Here is a 16,199-nt window from a genome sequence, read left to right as displayed (position 1 = left end):
TCAAAAGGGTAAAAAGAGAACCTACAGATTGGGAGAAAATATTTGCCTATGACATATCTGACAAAGGACTTATCTCCAAAATCTACAGAAAACTTCAACACCTCAACACAAAAAGACAACCCAATTCACAAATGGGCAAAAGACTTGAACAGACACTTCACCAAAGAAGATATACAAGCAGCCAACAAACACATGAGAAATTGCTCACAATCATTAATCATTAGAGAGATGCAAATCAAAACAACAATGAGATATCATCTCACCCCAGCAATAATAGCAAAGTTCAACAGATCAGATAGTAACAAACGCTGGTGGGGTTGTGGAGAGATTGGAACTCTTTTGCACTGCTGGCGGGATTGTAAAATGGTACAATTATTGTGGCAAACAGTATGGCGTTTCCTTAAAAAACTGAAAATAGAAGTACCATTTGACCATTCCATTGCTAGGAATATATCCTAAAAGGTGAGAAATAGTACACAAACAGACATATGTACACCTATGTCCATTGCAGCACAATTCACCATAGCTAGAGATGGAAACAACCTAAATGCCCATCAACAGATGAGTGGATAACCAAATTATGGTATATCCACACAATGGAATACTATGCCACATTAAAGAACAATGAGGGATACAAGAATCATCTCGCAACGTGGATGAGCCTGGAGGACATTATGCTGAGTGAAATAAGTCAATCGCAGGAGGACAAGTACTGTATGAGCCCATTACTGTAAAAAGACAGAGAAGGGTTTGCTTGGGAAAGGGAACTCACCTAGTAGGTTACCGGGATGTGGAGGGAATGGGAGGGAGTAATATAGGGCTAGTTGGGGCTTACACGCTGACATGGGTAGGGGGAGGGATATACAGGAAGGATATATGACCACCATGGTAACACTGGGAAATGAGAGGACACCGAACTGTGGATAGACGACAGATGCTAAAACCAGCCAATGTGTCCACAATACCACATTGCATTAACACCAAACACTAGGCTATACAGATAAACACATAAACACCTGAGATGATCAGACAAGGGTCAGTGAATAGAGGTATATTCTAGACCAAGGATAGACTCAGCAGAGGCTAATCTTGTACAGACACCAGTGATACAAAATACCTGCAGTCTTTACAGAAACAATAGAAGACAGACACAGAGTAATCCCTCATAGACATCCCAACACTATGGGAGAGAGATCCAATAGATCTACTACCTCAGGACCATAGTACTGGGGTACACCAGACTCAATTGGCACAATAAAATACATTGATACCAACTTATAGTGTCCCTATAGGACAGTAGAATCACTCCTAGCGTTGCTCTACATCCTACATTGGTGAGTAGCGACTGGGGTTTTAAAAGCTTCCAAGCAGCCATCTAAGATGCAGCTAATGGTCTCCTACCATCGGAAGTGAAGAAGAATGCATGAAAAAACAAAAAACAAACAAACAAAAAAAAGGGCATTGAGAAGCAATCAACCCTAGGACACAATGGCCCTCGAGACCAGAAGAACTGGATGGTGCCTGGCTACCAATGCCAGCCACTCAGGAAAGGATCAAATCTGAAGATCCTGGATAGAGTGGGAGGGAAAACGTGGAGCAAAATCCAAAAACCCAATAATGACCAGAATTCCTGGTCAGATGAAGTCTGGTGAGACTCCTGGTACTACGGCCCTGAAATACATTCGGTGCCTGGAATAAAACTCACCCCCAGGGGCGGACTCTCAGCCCAATAGTTAACAAGATGTACATGCAGACCACTCAACCCAGGATGCCGCACCCACACACTCAATGGTAATACATCCCTTAGAGCAATAGACCACAGAACACCAAAGGACCAACATTCAAACTGAGGAAATGCAGGACAAACAGGAGTGCATAATTATGAGAGACACAGGGGGAGGGTTGCAGGGTAGGGAAGGGAGGAGACTGGGTTAGGGTTGGACGCGGCAAATAGGAAAGGAAAAAAAAAAAAAACGATTCTGCTCTACCATCATGCCTCTGATGATATGCATTTGACAGTTAAGGTGGTACCTGATTGGGGGTAGACAATCTCTTTGCACGTGCTCGTCTAGGCCCTTCAACAGCAAGGTGTAAGCTTTTTCTCCTGATACTTTCTTCAGATTCAGATTTAGATAGTTTTTCATCATCTCCCTTTTCTTCCCCATGGGAAAGCTTCTTTTGATTCTTTTTCTTTCTCCTGTTTCTTCGTTCTTTAGCACTCTTAGAACTCAGTTTGGATGTTTCAGAAGAACTCTCTGAGAGGCCCATAATTCTGCTTCTACCAATACTTGTATATTCAGCTGCTGCTGCTGCTATTGCCTGTTGGGACAAGAGGAAGAGTTTCCACATACAATGAGTTAATTCTGGGAAATGCTGTGGTATAGTAGTTCTCTGACATGATTTTAATTATGCTGTGCATATAATCATGTCCCTTGTACATGAAGTGATGAAGTTTTCTTCGCACTATGATCTGAAAGCGTAGAAAGCATATTTTTGGTTCTTGTGCATTGTAGTAGAGCTCCATTGTCCTTTAGAATTAAATTATTACATGTTATTACCAGTTTACTGTAAAGCAAATTTAAATATTGTATGTGAAAGTTCTACTAATTAATTCTGGGACAGAAAACTCATATAAACCCTATAGTAAGATAACTTGTACATCTCAGACAGGTAATTACCTCAATATTATCACTGTTATCAATAGAATCAGGCACACCACAGTTTAATGAATTATCTGAAAACTAAAGTGAATTATTAACAAATAATTTACCTCAAGGAAAAGGTAAAGTCAATGATTATTGTCCTGAAATAGAATTCTATGTATCATCTAGTATAATCTTAGTGTCACCAACTTAGGAATTCTGTTGGTGTAGTGCCTAAGGCATTTGACTGCTAACCTGAAGTCTGGCAGTTCAAACTCACTTGCCACTCCTCGGAAGGAAAATTGGACAATATACTTCTATAGTGATACCACCTCAGAAACCCAAGGAGGGGTCACTATGAGTCAGATCGACTCAATGGTCATAGAGTTTGAGTTTGGTTTTGTCACCAACTTATAAAAAATAAAAATGATTTTTAATTATTGTGAATAAAATAAAAAATCACTCACAATCTTACATCCTAGAAATAATTGGTGTTAATATTTCTTTCAGTCTTTTTGTACATACATTATTTTAAATTGTGATTGTATCTGATACCCAATTTTGTATCCTACTATTTAATATTAGCATTTTCCTCATGTCATTATAATTTTCTTAAAATACGTAATTTTATGGCTGAATACTTCTCCAAGCTATAAAAGCATCATAATCCTCTTAACCATTTTTGAACATTTAATGCGTTCTGATTTTTAATATGATTAAAATGCTACACTTAATATTCGGGCACCAAAGTTTCTCTGCATTGCAGATTATTACCTTCCCCCAGTAGCTTATTCGCCTTGAAAGGATTTAACTAGGACAAACCATCAAACAATTTTAAAACACTTGTGTATTTCATGTTGCGTTTCTCTTAAAACAAACATTCTCAAACATTTTCACTGAAGCACCCATTTGGAGAGAGAAGTAAGGAGGAAACCTTAGGATTTCTGACTTAGTCTAAAGTGACCACAATCCTAAATATGATTCTAACAGCTCATGTTTTATCTTAAAAATTCTTGCAGCATTAAAAAAAAAAAAAATTGATACATATTTTGCTTTCTATGCCATAGAGTTTGTTTTAACATAAACATTTCGCTAAACCTTAAATAATTTCTCTGAACATTTCTGTACAATTGTTACTTTGGGGAAATATATATATTCTAGAATTTTGCATAATCCCATAAGACAAGGTTGGGCAATCTACTTCCATAGTGATCCTGCCTCGGAAACCCAAGGAGGGGTCACTATGAGCCGGGTCTGACTCGAGGGCACATAACAACAAACAACAACAACAACTACACTTTGGCATCATGGGTAACAGGTTTAGAAGGAATAAACCTAGAACATTCTTCACGCAGAAGTCACCTGAAGGTGAAATGAGGCCGGTGTGCCATTCTAGCTTGGTCTAGAATTAATTCTTTCGTCTACACTAGAAATGATGATTCAGTTTATATATAAAAACCCATTAAGGAAATTCTACCTGGGAAGGGCGAGCATAGACCACAGAGCCTCTGTTGTGGCCTTCTGCACTTTTAAGAAGAATTTTAAACAAAATAACGGTACCTCAGCTTCTTCTTGCTCTTTTTTAAGTCGGTCTAACATCTGTTGAAATTCCAACTCTTTCTGCCTAGCTTCTTCAATGTTTGCCTGGTTCTGTTCCTCATAAGCCATAGCAACCACAGCCAGGATCAAGTTTATGAGGTAAAAGGAACCCAGGAAAATCACCACAACAAAGAAGATCATGTAGGTTTTCCCAGCAGCGCGCAGTGTCTGGAGAAAAACAGAAATTTTATGTTAATAATACAACTACTCTTATAAATTATTCCAACTTGAATGGTATGCTAGGCATCGGTAAATGAGGCAGTTTTGTATAATTTCATATGATCAAAAAATACAAAGGAATAAAATCATATCTTCACGAAAACAATCTGTAGTAAAACAAATGCATTTTCACTATAAAGGATATAGCAATTTATCAAATAAGTACTAAAGTTAGGCATGGTTCTTGATTATTATTAAGCATAATAATTCTTGATTATTATTAAGCATAATAATTCTTGATTATTATTAAGCATAATAATAACTGTGCATTTTTTTTCACAGACTGGAAATTTAGCTACTTTGCTCACTTACAAATTTTAGGGACAGATAATATCTGTAGCTCTTACTACTGCTGAAATCCTTTTTTTCCCCCCTTAAACATGAAGAATTAAGGATATTATGTCATTACACTTTTAATTTGCATTTATTTTATTTTGAGCAAAAGTGAGCATCTTCTTGCATATTTAAAAAGTCATTGCATTCTTTTTTCTATAATTCCAATGAAGTATATCTTGATGTCCTTCCTGCATTCATTTATAATAGCCTCAGAAATTAAGTAAATACAAACACAGACTAAAAGAATAATCTGTGATGATTTTGAGAAAAGTTATTCATTATTTATAAGGAAGAATAATCATTTTGGCCTCTTCTTGGGGTTGGGTGCTAAGAATATACAAATAAAAAGATAAAGCCCATGATCTTAAGAGGATCAAATTCAAGTTAGAAGAGATAGTCCTGTCAATGAACAGTTACAGAACAAGGGATTGATATATTGCTATAAATAGAAGAATACACAAAGGTCCGTGAAAATCTAGAAGAAAGAGTACTTGAATTGGGAGCAGTAAATGTGAAGTGAAGTGAATTGAATCTTTAATTGTAAATAGGAGTTCAACAAATAAACATGGTGAGCAAGTGAACACAGGACAGCCTGGTGAGTTTAGGGCACTCCAAGCAGTGAGCTATGTGTGGAAAGCATGTGTGTGCAGGAGAGGGAACATCACAGTATGTTTTCTGCTATTTACCTAGGGCCAATGGAATGCTATACTGAGGAGGAAGGAGGAGAGAGACCTAGAGATCAAATAACCCTAGAGAGGCAAAAATAAATTATGATTCAAGAACTATTCTCTCTACTAGTGCTAGGGGTAAAAGACATCCAATTTTAGTAATAAGATAATACAGTTTTTTCCATTCTAAACTGAATAAAACATTTTCATTATGAGACTGGTAAGAAGAACATAGATCACATTTTTTTTTCTCTCGAATGGCATAAAGCATACTTCCCTTGGCACTCACCTGTTGGTAAAGGTTTTCCCAGTAGTCCTGGGTCATTAAACGAAACAAGGCTAAAAAGGCCCAACTGAAAGTGTCAAAGCTTGTGTATCCATAATCGGGGTTTCTGCCAATTTTATCACATTTGTACCCTTCTGGACACTGACTACACACAAAAAAAGAATATTACAAGATAGAGTGTTTCAGAATACAAGATAAAGCACATTACAGAAAAGTCACAAATTCCAGGCTCCTTTAATGAGGAGGATACATATTGAGTAATGATTGAAACACATGATTTTGAGTCAGGAAGAACTAGGTTTTAACCATACCTCTACTTTTTATTAGTTGGTGACTTTGTCAAATTTCTTAAAAGAGAGAAATCTAAGAAACAATTTTCTATTTCTGTGAAAACAGAATAATAACACCAACCTTAAAGTGTTAAGACTGTTACAAAGTTTAAATAAAATAATACATGAAAATCACTCAGCCTAGTTTCTACAAAAGAAAGCATTTAATAAATTATAACGGCTATCATCAGCAACATCAACAAAGCTTGGAAACCTCAACTAAATAGGCTGTAATAATTTTCAAGTCTGTATGGATCGAGTAGGTAAGCCTTTACCAAAACTATACCTCCAAAAGTTAGTCTTATAGTGAACAGTCAATATATAGCAGTTATGTAAGTTTACAAATATTTGTACCTTTAAAATATTTGTCAAGCCTTTAGACTCTTCTTTCTGAAACTAATGGATCATATTGCAGAACAGAACATCAATTGCTCATATGCAAGTTAAAGTTGAAGAAAATGTTTAAAAGTCCATGAGAGGCAAAGTACAACCTTGAGTATACCTAACCTGACTTAAGAGACCATTTCAAGAATAGATTAGAAGCACTGGACACTAATGACTGAAGACCAGATGAATTGTGGGATGATAATAAGGATTTCATACATGAAGAAAGGAAAGCATTATTAAAAAAACAGTAAAGAAAGAAAAGACCAAAATGGATGTCAGAAGAAACTGAATCCTGCTCTTGAATGGAGAGTAGCTAAAGCGTGTGGAAGAAACGATGAAGGAAAAGAGCTGAGCAGAAGATTTCAAAGAGCAGCTCAGGAAGACAAAGTAAAGTACTATAATGAAATGTGCAGAGACCTGGAGTTAGAAAACTGAAAGGGAAGAACATGCTCAGTATTTCTCAGGTTGAAAAACTGAAGAAAAAATCAAGCATCAAGTTGGAATACTGAAGGGCAAAAAATTGAACAATGCCAGAAGCATCAAAAGAAGGTGAAAGGAATATATAGAAGTTACTGTGCCAAAGAGAATTAGTTGATATTCAACCATTTCAAGAGATAGTATATGATCAAGAACATATGGTACTGAAAGAAGAAGTCCAAGCTGTATTGAAGGCATTGTTGAAAAACGAGCCTCCAGGAATTGACAGGATACCAACTGAGATGTCTCAACAAATGAATGAAACATTGGGAATGCTTACTTGTCTATGCCAATAAATTTAGAAGACAGGTACCTGGCCAAATGACTAGAAGAGATCTAAATTTGTTCCTATTCCAAAGAAAGGTAATTCAACAGAATGTGGGAATTATGGAATATTACCTGGTTTGGTTACCCAGTGCCACTCTGACAGGAATTAAACCACAAATGGGTAAAACAAGAATTTATTCTCTTACAATTTTGGGGGCTAGAAGTCTGAGTTCAAACTGGCAGGCTCTCAGGGCTGGGTGAAAGCCCCTTGACCTGGGCTTCAGCTTTGCCTCATGTTCTTGGCCCAATGAAGCTAGAGGCTTTTCTTCACTCAGGCAGCTGCTGGATGCTGAGGCTGACAAACCCAAGGTTGATAAGTAAAAAGGCACAGTCCCAATATTACCAAGCAACACAGCAGGCCACTAATTCAAGTCCCAGGATAAAGTCCCAAGATCAGCAGGGCATGGCAGGCTGCTGAACAAGAACTTGGCTACATGCAGGGTTCAAGTGTGCCAAAACAGTAGAGACCTTCCTCAAAGCTGCTGCTTAACTACTGGAAGCAGCCCACATCTCTAAAGCAGTTACTCAGCTTCTCTAGCAGATATCACCATGGAGTTAATCACCAGCCTCACCATGGGGAATAACTACATCCAGATGCCCAGCCACTCAACCAGACCCAGCCAAGTTGACACACAACCTTAACTACCACAATATCATTACTATCATGCACAAGTAAAATTTTTCTGTATATAATTCAAAAATGTTTGCAGCTGTACATTGACATAGAATTGCCAGAAATTCAAAATGCATTCAGAAGAGGACATGGAATGATGGATATCCTTGATGATTCAGACGGATTTTTGCTGAAAGCAGAGAATACCAGAAAGATGTTTACTTGTGTTTTATGGACCAGGAAAAGGCATTTGACTATGTGGATCATAATAAATTATGGATAATATTGTGAAGAATGAAATTCTGGAACACATCATTGTACTCATGAAGAACCTGTACATGTATCAAGAGGCAGTTGTTTGAATAAGACAAGGGGATACTACATGGATTCAAATCAAGAAAGGTGTGCATTAGGGTTATATCCTTTCACCATACTTATTCAACCTGTATGGTAAGCAAATAATTTGAGAAACTGGACTATATGAAGAAGAGTAGCATCGGGATGATATGAATATTCATTAACAACTTGTGATATGTAGATGAAACAACTTTGCTAGCTCCAAGTGAAGAGTACTTGAAGCACTTACTGATGAAGATCTAAGATTATAGCCTTTAGTATGGATTACATCTCAACAGAAAGAAAACAAAAATCCTCACAACTGGATGAATAAGCAATATCACGATAAAAAGAGACAATATTAAAGTTGTCAAGGATTTCATTTTACTTGGATCCACAATCAATGCAACAGTCATGAAATGACGTATTACATTGGGCAGATATGCTGCAAAAGACCTCTTTAAAGTGTTAAAAAGCAAAGATGTAACTTTGAGGACTAAGATGTGCCTGATCCACACTGCAGTATTTTCAACAGCCTCATATGCATGTGAAAACTGGACAATGATTAAGGAAGACCAAAGAAGAACTGAATTATTAATTCTTTGAATTACGGTGTTAGTGAAGAATACTGAATATACCATGGAGTGCCAGAAGAACAAAGAAAGATGTGTTGGAAGTACAGCCAGAATGGTCCTTAGAAGCAGGGATAGAGAGACTTCATCTTACGTATTTTAGACATTTTATCAGGACAGACCCACCACTCAGTTTGCTGTACCATGGTGGCTTGTGTGGTGCTGTGAGGTTGGAGGCTATGCCACCGGTATTTCAAATACAAGCAGGGCCACTCACGGTGGACAGGTTTCAGTGGAGCTTTCAGAATAAGACAGATTTGGAAGAAGGAAGGGGCCATCCACTTCTCAAAGTATTGGCCGTTGAAAACCTTATGAATAGCAGTGAAACATTGCCTGATATATTACTGGAAAACTTAATGAATAGTCCTGAGACACTGTCTGATATAGACCCAGAAGATGAGCCCCTCAAGTCGAAAGGCACTCAAAATACAACTCATAATACTCAAAGTAGAGTCAACCTTAATGACATGGATGGAGTAAAGCTATAGGGATCTCCATTTGCTGATTTGGCATGAATCAAAATGGGAAGAAACAGCTGCAAGCATCCAATAATAATCAAAACATAGAACGTACAAAGTATGAATCTAAGAAAATTGGAAGTTGTCAAAAATGAAATGGAATGCATAAATACCGATAAACTAGGCATTAGTGATCTGAAATGGACTAGTTTTGGCCATTTTGAATCAGAAAACCATGTAATCTGCTACACCAGAAATGACAAATTGGAAGGAATGGTGTGGCATTCAGCATCATAAAGAATGTTTCAAGATCTATCCTGAAGTACAATGCTGACAGTGATAGGATATTATCCATACATGTACAAGGAAGACCAGTTAATACTACTATTATTCAAATTTACTCAATAACCACCAAAGCCAAAGATGAGGAAATTGCAGACTTTTACCAACTTCTGCAGTCTGAAATTAACCAAACATGACATCAAGATATATTGATGTTTACTGATGACGGAATGCAAAAGTTGGAAACAAAGAAGAACCACTTGTCATTGGAAAATATGGCCTTGGTGATAGAAATGATGCTGGAGATGGCATGATAGAATTTTGCAAGACTAACAACTTAGTCATTATAAATAACTTTTTTCAACAACATAAATGGCAGCTATACACACGGACCTCACCAGATGGAATAAACAGGAATCAGATTGAACACATCTGTGGAAAGAGGCAATGGAGAAACTCAGTATCTTCAGGCAAAAATGCCCAGGAGCTGACTGTGGAACAGACCATCAATTGCTCATATGCAAGTTCAAGTTGAAGCTGAAGTATACAATTAGAACAAGTCCATGAGAGCCAAAATATGACCTTGATTATATCCCACTTGAATTTAGAGACCATCTGAAGAATAGATTTGATACACTGAAACCAGTGACAGAAAACCAGATGAGTTATAGGATGATACCAAGAACATGATACATGAGGAAAGTAAAAGGTCATTAGACAGGAAAGGAAGAATAGATCAAAATAAATGTCATAAGAGACTCTGAAACTTGTTTTTGAATGGAGAGTACTAAAGCAAATGAAGAAATGACAAGATAAAAGAGGTGAACAGATTTCAAAGAGCAGCTTGAAAAGACAAAGTCAATTATTACAATGAAATGTACAAAAACCTGGAGTTAGAAAACCAAAAGGGAAGAACACCCTCATCATTTCTCAAGCTGAAAGAACTGAAGAAAAAATTCAAGCCTTAAGTTGCAATATTGAAAGATTTTTTGGGCAAAATATTGAATGATGCAGGAAACATCAGAAGATGGAAATAATACAGAGAGTCACCACACCAAAAATAATTGGTTCATGTTCATCTATTTCAGGAGGTGGTATATGATCAAGAACCAATGGTACTGAAGGAAGAAGTTGAAGCTGCACTGAAGGAATTGACAAAAAACAAGACTCCAGGAATTGACAGAATACACAGAGATGTTTCAACAAAAGATGCCATGCTGGAGGCACTTACTCGTCTACACCAAGAAATCTGAAAGACCTAGCCAACTGACTGGAAGAGATCCATATTTGCAACCATTCAGAAGAAGGATGATTCCACAGAATGTGGAAATTATCAAACAATATCATTAACATCACACGCAAGTAAAATCTTGCTGAAGATAATTCAAAAAAGTTTGCAGCAGTATATTGACAGGGAACTTCCACAAATGCAAGCTGGATTCAGAAAAGGATGTGGAAGGAAGAATATCATTGCTGATGTCAGATGAATCTTGGCTGAAAGCAATGAATACCAGAAAGATGCTTACTTGTGTTTTATTGTCTATGCAAAAGCATTTGACTGTGTGGATCATAACAAATTATGGATAACATTGAGAAGAATGGGAATTCCAGAACACGTAAGTGTGCTCATGAGGAACCTGTACATGGACCAGGAGGCTGGTATTCGAACAGAACAAGGGGATACTTCACGATTTAAAATCAGGAAGAAAGTGCATCAGGGTTGGATCCTTTCACCATACTTATTCAATCTGTATGCTGAGCAAATAATGAGAAGTTGGACTATATGAAGAAGAACGTGACATCAGGATTGGAAGAAGACTCATTAACAACCTGATATGCAGACAACACAACTTTGCTTGATACAAGTGAAGATGACTTAAAGCACTTATTGATGAAGATTAAAGATGACAGTCAGCAGTATGGAATATACCTTAAGATAAAGAAAATGAAAATCCTCACAACTGGACCAATTCACAGCATCATGATAAATGAAAAAGATTGAAGTTGTTCAATATTTCATATTACTTGGTTCTATAATCAACACCAATGGAAGCAGCAGTCAAGACATCAAAAGACATATTGCACTGGGTAAATCTGCTGCAAAAGACCTCTTTAACGTACTGAAAAGCAAAGACATCTCTTTGAAGACTGGAAAAAAAAAAAAAAAAACCTCACTGCTGTTAAGTCGGATCTGACTCATAGCGACTCTCCTTAGGTTTCTGAGGTGGCATCACTATGGATCATCCAATCTTCCTTCTGAGGAGTGGCTGGTGGGATTGAACTGCCAGCTTTCTGGTTAGCAGTCAATTGCCTTAGGCACTATGCTAAAGTGTGCCTAACCCAAGCCAGGGTATTGCCTCATATGCTTGTTAAAGCTGGACAATGAATAAGGAAGACAGAAGAAGAGTTAATACTTTTGAGTTGTGGGTTGCCAAAGAAAACTGAAAATACCATGGACTGCCAGAAGAATGAACAAATCTGTCCTGGAAGAAGTGCAGCTGGAATGCTCCGGAAGCAAGAATGGCCAGACTTTGTCTCACCTACTTTGGTCATGTTTTCAGAAGGGACCATTCCCTGGAGAAGGATATCGTGCTTGGTAAGGTGCAGGGTTAGCAAAAAAGGGGAAAACCCTCAACAAGATGGAGTGGCACAGTGGCTACAGTGATGGGCTCCAGTATAGCAGGGATTATGAGGCTGGTGCAGGACCAGGCAGTGTTATGTTCTGTTGTACATAGGGTTGCTATGAGTTAGAGCTGACTCAACAGCACCTAACAACCACCACAATCAGGACAGACCACTCCTTGGAGAAGGACATCATGCTTGGTAAGACAGAGGGTCAGCAAAAAAGAGAAAGACCTTCAGCAAGATGGACTGACACAATGGCTACAAAAATGGGCTCTAACATATCAACAGTTGTTGATAGGACCAGGTAGTGTTTCGTTCTGTTGTAAATAGGATCCCTATGAGTCAGAATGGACTCCACAGCACCTAAGAACCACATTCCTGCCGTCATTATACAAACACAGTGTCTCGAAGTTCCTTAAAATCAAGAACCTTCATCTTTTTTGTTTTTAGTTTACAAGTGTACACACTAGGTGTTTGTGTAAGTATGAGATTCCTAAAGTATCTTTCCCATATCCATGGAATTCTTTAGATTAATGTGGCCAAAATGTGACATGACTCAGTCATCTGTACGTTACACTTAATTGGAGAATAAGTAGAATTTAGGAAAACTCAATTCGTAGTTACCCTATCACACGCATGTACCACTGTCGAGTCAGATCTGACTCATAGCGACCCCTCCTTGGATTTCCAAGGTGGTATCACTACAGAAGTAGATTGCCCAACCTCCCTTCTGAGGAGTGGCTGGTGGGTTTGAACCACCAGCCTTCTAGCTAGCAGTCAAGTGCCTTAGGCACTACGCCACCAGAGCTCCTAGTGACCCTATAGAACAGACAAAAACTGCCCCACAGGGTTTCCAAGGCTGGAATCTTTATGGAAGCAGACTGTCACATCTTTCTCCTGTACAGTGCTCATGGGTTTGAACCACTACCCTTTTTGTTAGCAGCCAAGCTCTTAACCACTGCCTCACCAAGGCACCTTTTCAGAATTTAGGATGAGTATATAAATAGATTTTATTACTCTTCTTTCAAAAAGACCTGAAACTATCCAGACAACATTCGGTAGATTTTTCTGAAGTAATTTTTTAAACTTCATATTACTTTATCTTGTTTTGATTCAAGCACTAACTCAGATATTGCTTTCAAAACCGTGTATTAACTATGACAGTCCAAATCGGGACTCACTTTAGGTCCAAAACCAAAAACCTAATCCATTGCCATTGAGTTGATTCTGACTCATGTTGACCCCTTCTCTTACAGAGTAGAACTGTTCCAAATGGTTTTCTTGGTTGTCATCTTTATAGAAGCAGATTGCTGTTCCTTTATTCTGTGGTATCACTGGGTGGATTTGAACCACCAAACTTGAGGTTGAAGTTGAACACAAACTATTTTATACCACTTAGTTTCCTTCACTTTGAGACAGAATAAGTCAAATTATTAAGTAGGTGAAAACAATCCTAAACAAAGGTTCTGATTAGCAAACTGATTGCACATGCTTGTCCTTTTGCAGCATGTAGACTAAAACCAAAACAAATATTACTTACCCTGAATCTCCACTGAAACCACAAAGGAGAGCATCTTTGGATCCTTCCAAGTAATAAAAATATTCTGTTTAAGAAAAATTTGAGCAACATAACATTACTGGAGTGTAAGCTAACAGTAATAAAGTAGGTATCTATATCTACATATGCACATTCAGGTCTGATCCCAGGCAAGATGCATCCATTTATTTATTCTTCCTCAAGTACTTTTACATTAGCTTTTATGGGGTAAGCTGGGAATATGATGATAACATAATAAACAAACTGGCCAATTTTATTGAGCTTCCTTTTTGTCTACATACTAGGGGAGGTTGGGGTGAAGACAAGCAATAAACAAGTAAATTAAAAAAAAGTACAAGTATTTTTAGATACTAATAAATGTTCTAAAAATAATAAATTAGGACAATGGGACAAACTGTAGTCAGAGAAGGCTTCTCTGAAGATATGACATTTGAACTGTGACATACATGAGATAAAGTCAGCAATGCAAAGTGCTTTTGAAGAAATACCTGTATAAGGTTAAGACCAAGAGCAAAGCCCCTGCAACAGAAATGAAATTACTGTGTGGGAGACATAGCAAGATGGCCAGCAGGTCTAGAGTGTAGGGAGTGAAAAGGATTGTGTTGGCAAATAAGCAGGAGCCAGATCATGTGGAATTTCCCATAACATGGAGAGGAATTTGGGATTTTACTTTAAAAACAATTAGAAGCAAAGAAGTAGGAAGTGGAGTGAGACTTCATTTACATTTCAAAATATCACTATAGTTGATTGAGGGCAATAGACCATGGAAGCACAGGTGTGGAAGGAAACAAGGTGATGAGTTAATTACTATGGTGAGAGATGGTTAAGGTTATGACTTAGAGAGCATGTGGGAAGAAGAGATACGGGATTTGTCAATGTAGTGAATGTGGAGTATAGGACAGAGGGAAGACACAGAGATGTATCAACTTGGGGGGATGGTGGTGCCAGTTACTGAGATCAGTAACATCAGGACAAGAAGATGTCTGGAGAAAAACAAAAGAAACTCACTGCCATTGAGTCCAATCTGACTCATAGTGACTGACTCCTCCTTGGGTTTCTGAGAAAGTATCACTACAGAAGTAGACCACCCAATCTTTCTTCCAAGGAGTGCCTGGTGGGTTTGAACTGCCAGCCTTCTGGTTGGTAGTTAAATGTCTTGGCAATACGCTATCAGAGCTCCCGGAGAAAACTAGGAGCTCTATTTTACCCAAGTGAAGCTTGAGATGATGATTAGTTAACATACTGCATTTATTAAGGTGGGATTTAGACGGATATGGGAGTCTGGAGTTCAGTAGTGTGATCAGGGATGGAGACATACCAAGGAGAGTCATTACCACACAGTTTTCAAAGTCATTAGAATTGATTTAACACAATGAGAAAGTATGGCTAAGGAAGGGGAGAGAAAAAAGAAAAAAATATATATCAGGAAGGAAGGGAAGCAAAGGGAAAGGGAAGGAGCAGAATGGAAGGGAAGGATGGGAACCCAAACTGAGCCTTGAAATACTCCAATATTTATCAGTCCAGAAGACGAGGATTTGTCAAAGTCAGTACTATAAACTAAGCAAAATTTGTTTTCTAGAAATCTGAGATTCATTACAAATATATTTATTTAGAAACTTCTATATTCTGAGTGTTGAGGAACTGACCATGAAATAAATACACATTTTTCTCCTTTTATGGTACCTTCTTCACTATTTTCAAGTGTGAAGGGCTCCTAATCTCCTCTGCATTCCCTAGAAAAGCGTATTCTCAAGTCAGGGAGCTCATCCCACATTCCAGAATAAATGTATTACAGACTAGAAAAGCTTTTGTGACTTGTCACAAACATCCATTATTTTTAATAAAGGCCCAATGTCTTATTTTGTTCAAATAAAAAGATATAATTGCAGAAAGCTTTGACGATAACAGAAAGACTTTGATACCAGATATACTTGGATTTGAATCTTCTTTCTACCCTTCCCTATGCAGGTGAATTTTCTAACCACTAGAAGCCTTAGCCATCTCATCTGTAAAATGGAGATAGATAGGAATATCTACTCTGTAGGCTTGTTGACTAGTACGCCTAGGATACTGTACACAAAACACTTAATACAATGATTCACACATTCTATTCTAAATTAGCTACTTAAAGACAAGCAGATATTATTATTAAACTGTTCTGTAATTTCAGGTAAGACTTATTGATTAACTGACTTACATATCATCATTTTATCTTACTTGGCACAAATATAAAAATAAAGCCTCTCAGTTTGAGGTGAAACTTTAGAAAAGAAGGTACATGAGTAGCATCTTAAAAAAAAAAAAAAAAAAGTCCCATGCCTCCAGGTGGGTAAGCATAGTAGAGTGGGGTTGGGGAAAGATAAGATTCAATTTTTTTTTTTTTTTTAAGACATAACCTCTAAGATATTTTCTTATGTAATGATTA

General features: G+C 37.6%; 1 protein-coding gene across 1 annotated transcript in view; it reads right to left on the bottom strand.

Annotated features, from left to right (window-relative positions):
• Positions 1-16,199, bottom strand: part of SCN9A (sodium voltage-gated channel alpha subunit 9) — a 119,876-nt gene that overhangs the window by 80,145 nt on the left and 23,532 nt on the right. The window contains exons 7-10 of the mRNA XM_007947471.1: positions 13,757-13,820; positions 5,754-5,895; positions 4,203-4,409; positions 2,032-2,319 (exon numbers count right to left, since the gene is read on the bottom strand). Coding sequence (XP_007945662.1) covers positions 2,032-2,319; positions 4,203-4,409; positions 5,754-5,895; positions 13,757-13,820 — 701 coding nt within the window. The remainder of the gene's footprint in view (positions 1-2,031; positions 2,320-4,202; positions 4,410-5,753; positions 5,896-13,756; positions 13,821-16,199) is intronic.

This window comes from Orycteropus afer, unplaced genomic scaffold, assembly GCF_000298275.1.
Source record: "Orycteropus afer afer isolate SDZICR_OR568_19922 unplaced genomic scaffold, OryAfe1.0 scaffold00001, whole genome shotgun sequence".
Lineage (NCBI taxonomy): Eukaryota > Metazoa > Chordata > Mammalia > Tubulidentata > Orycteropodidae > Orycteropus > Orycteropus afer.
This window is presented reverse-complemented; position numbering and strand designations above follow the sequence as displayed.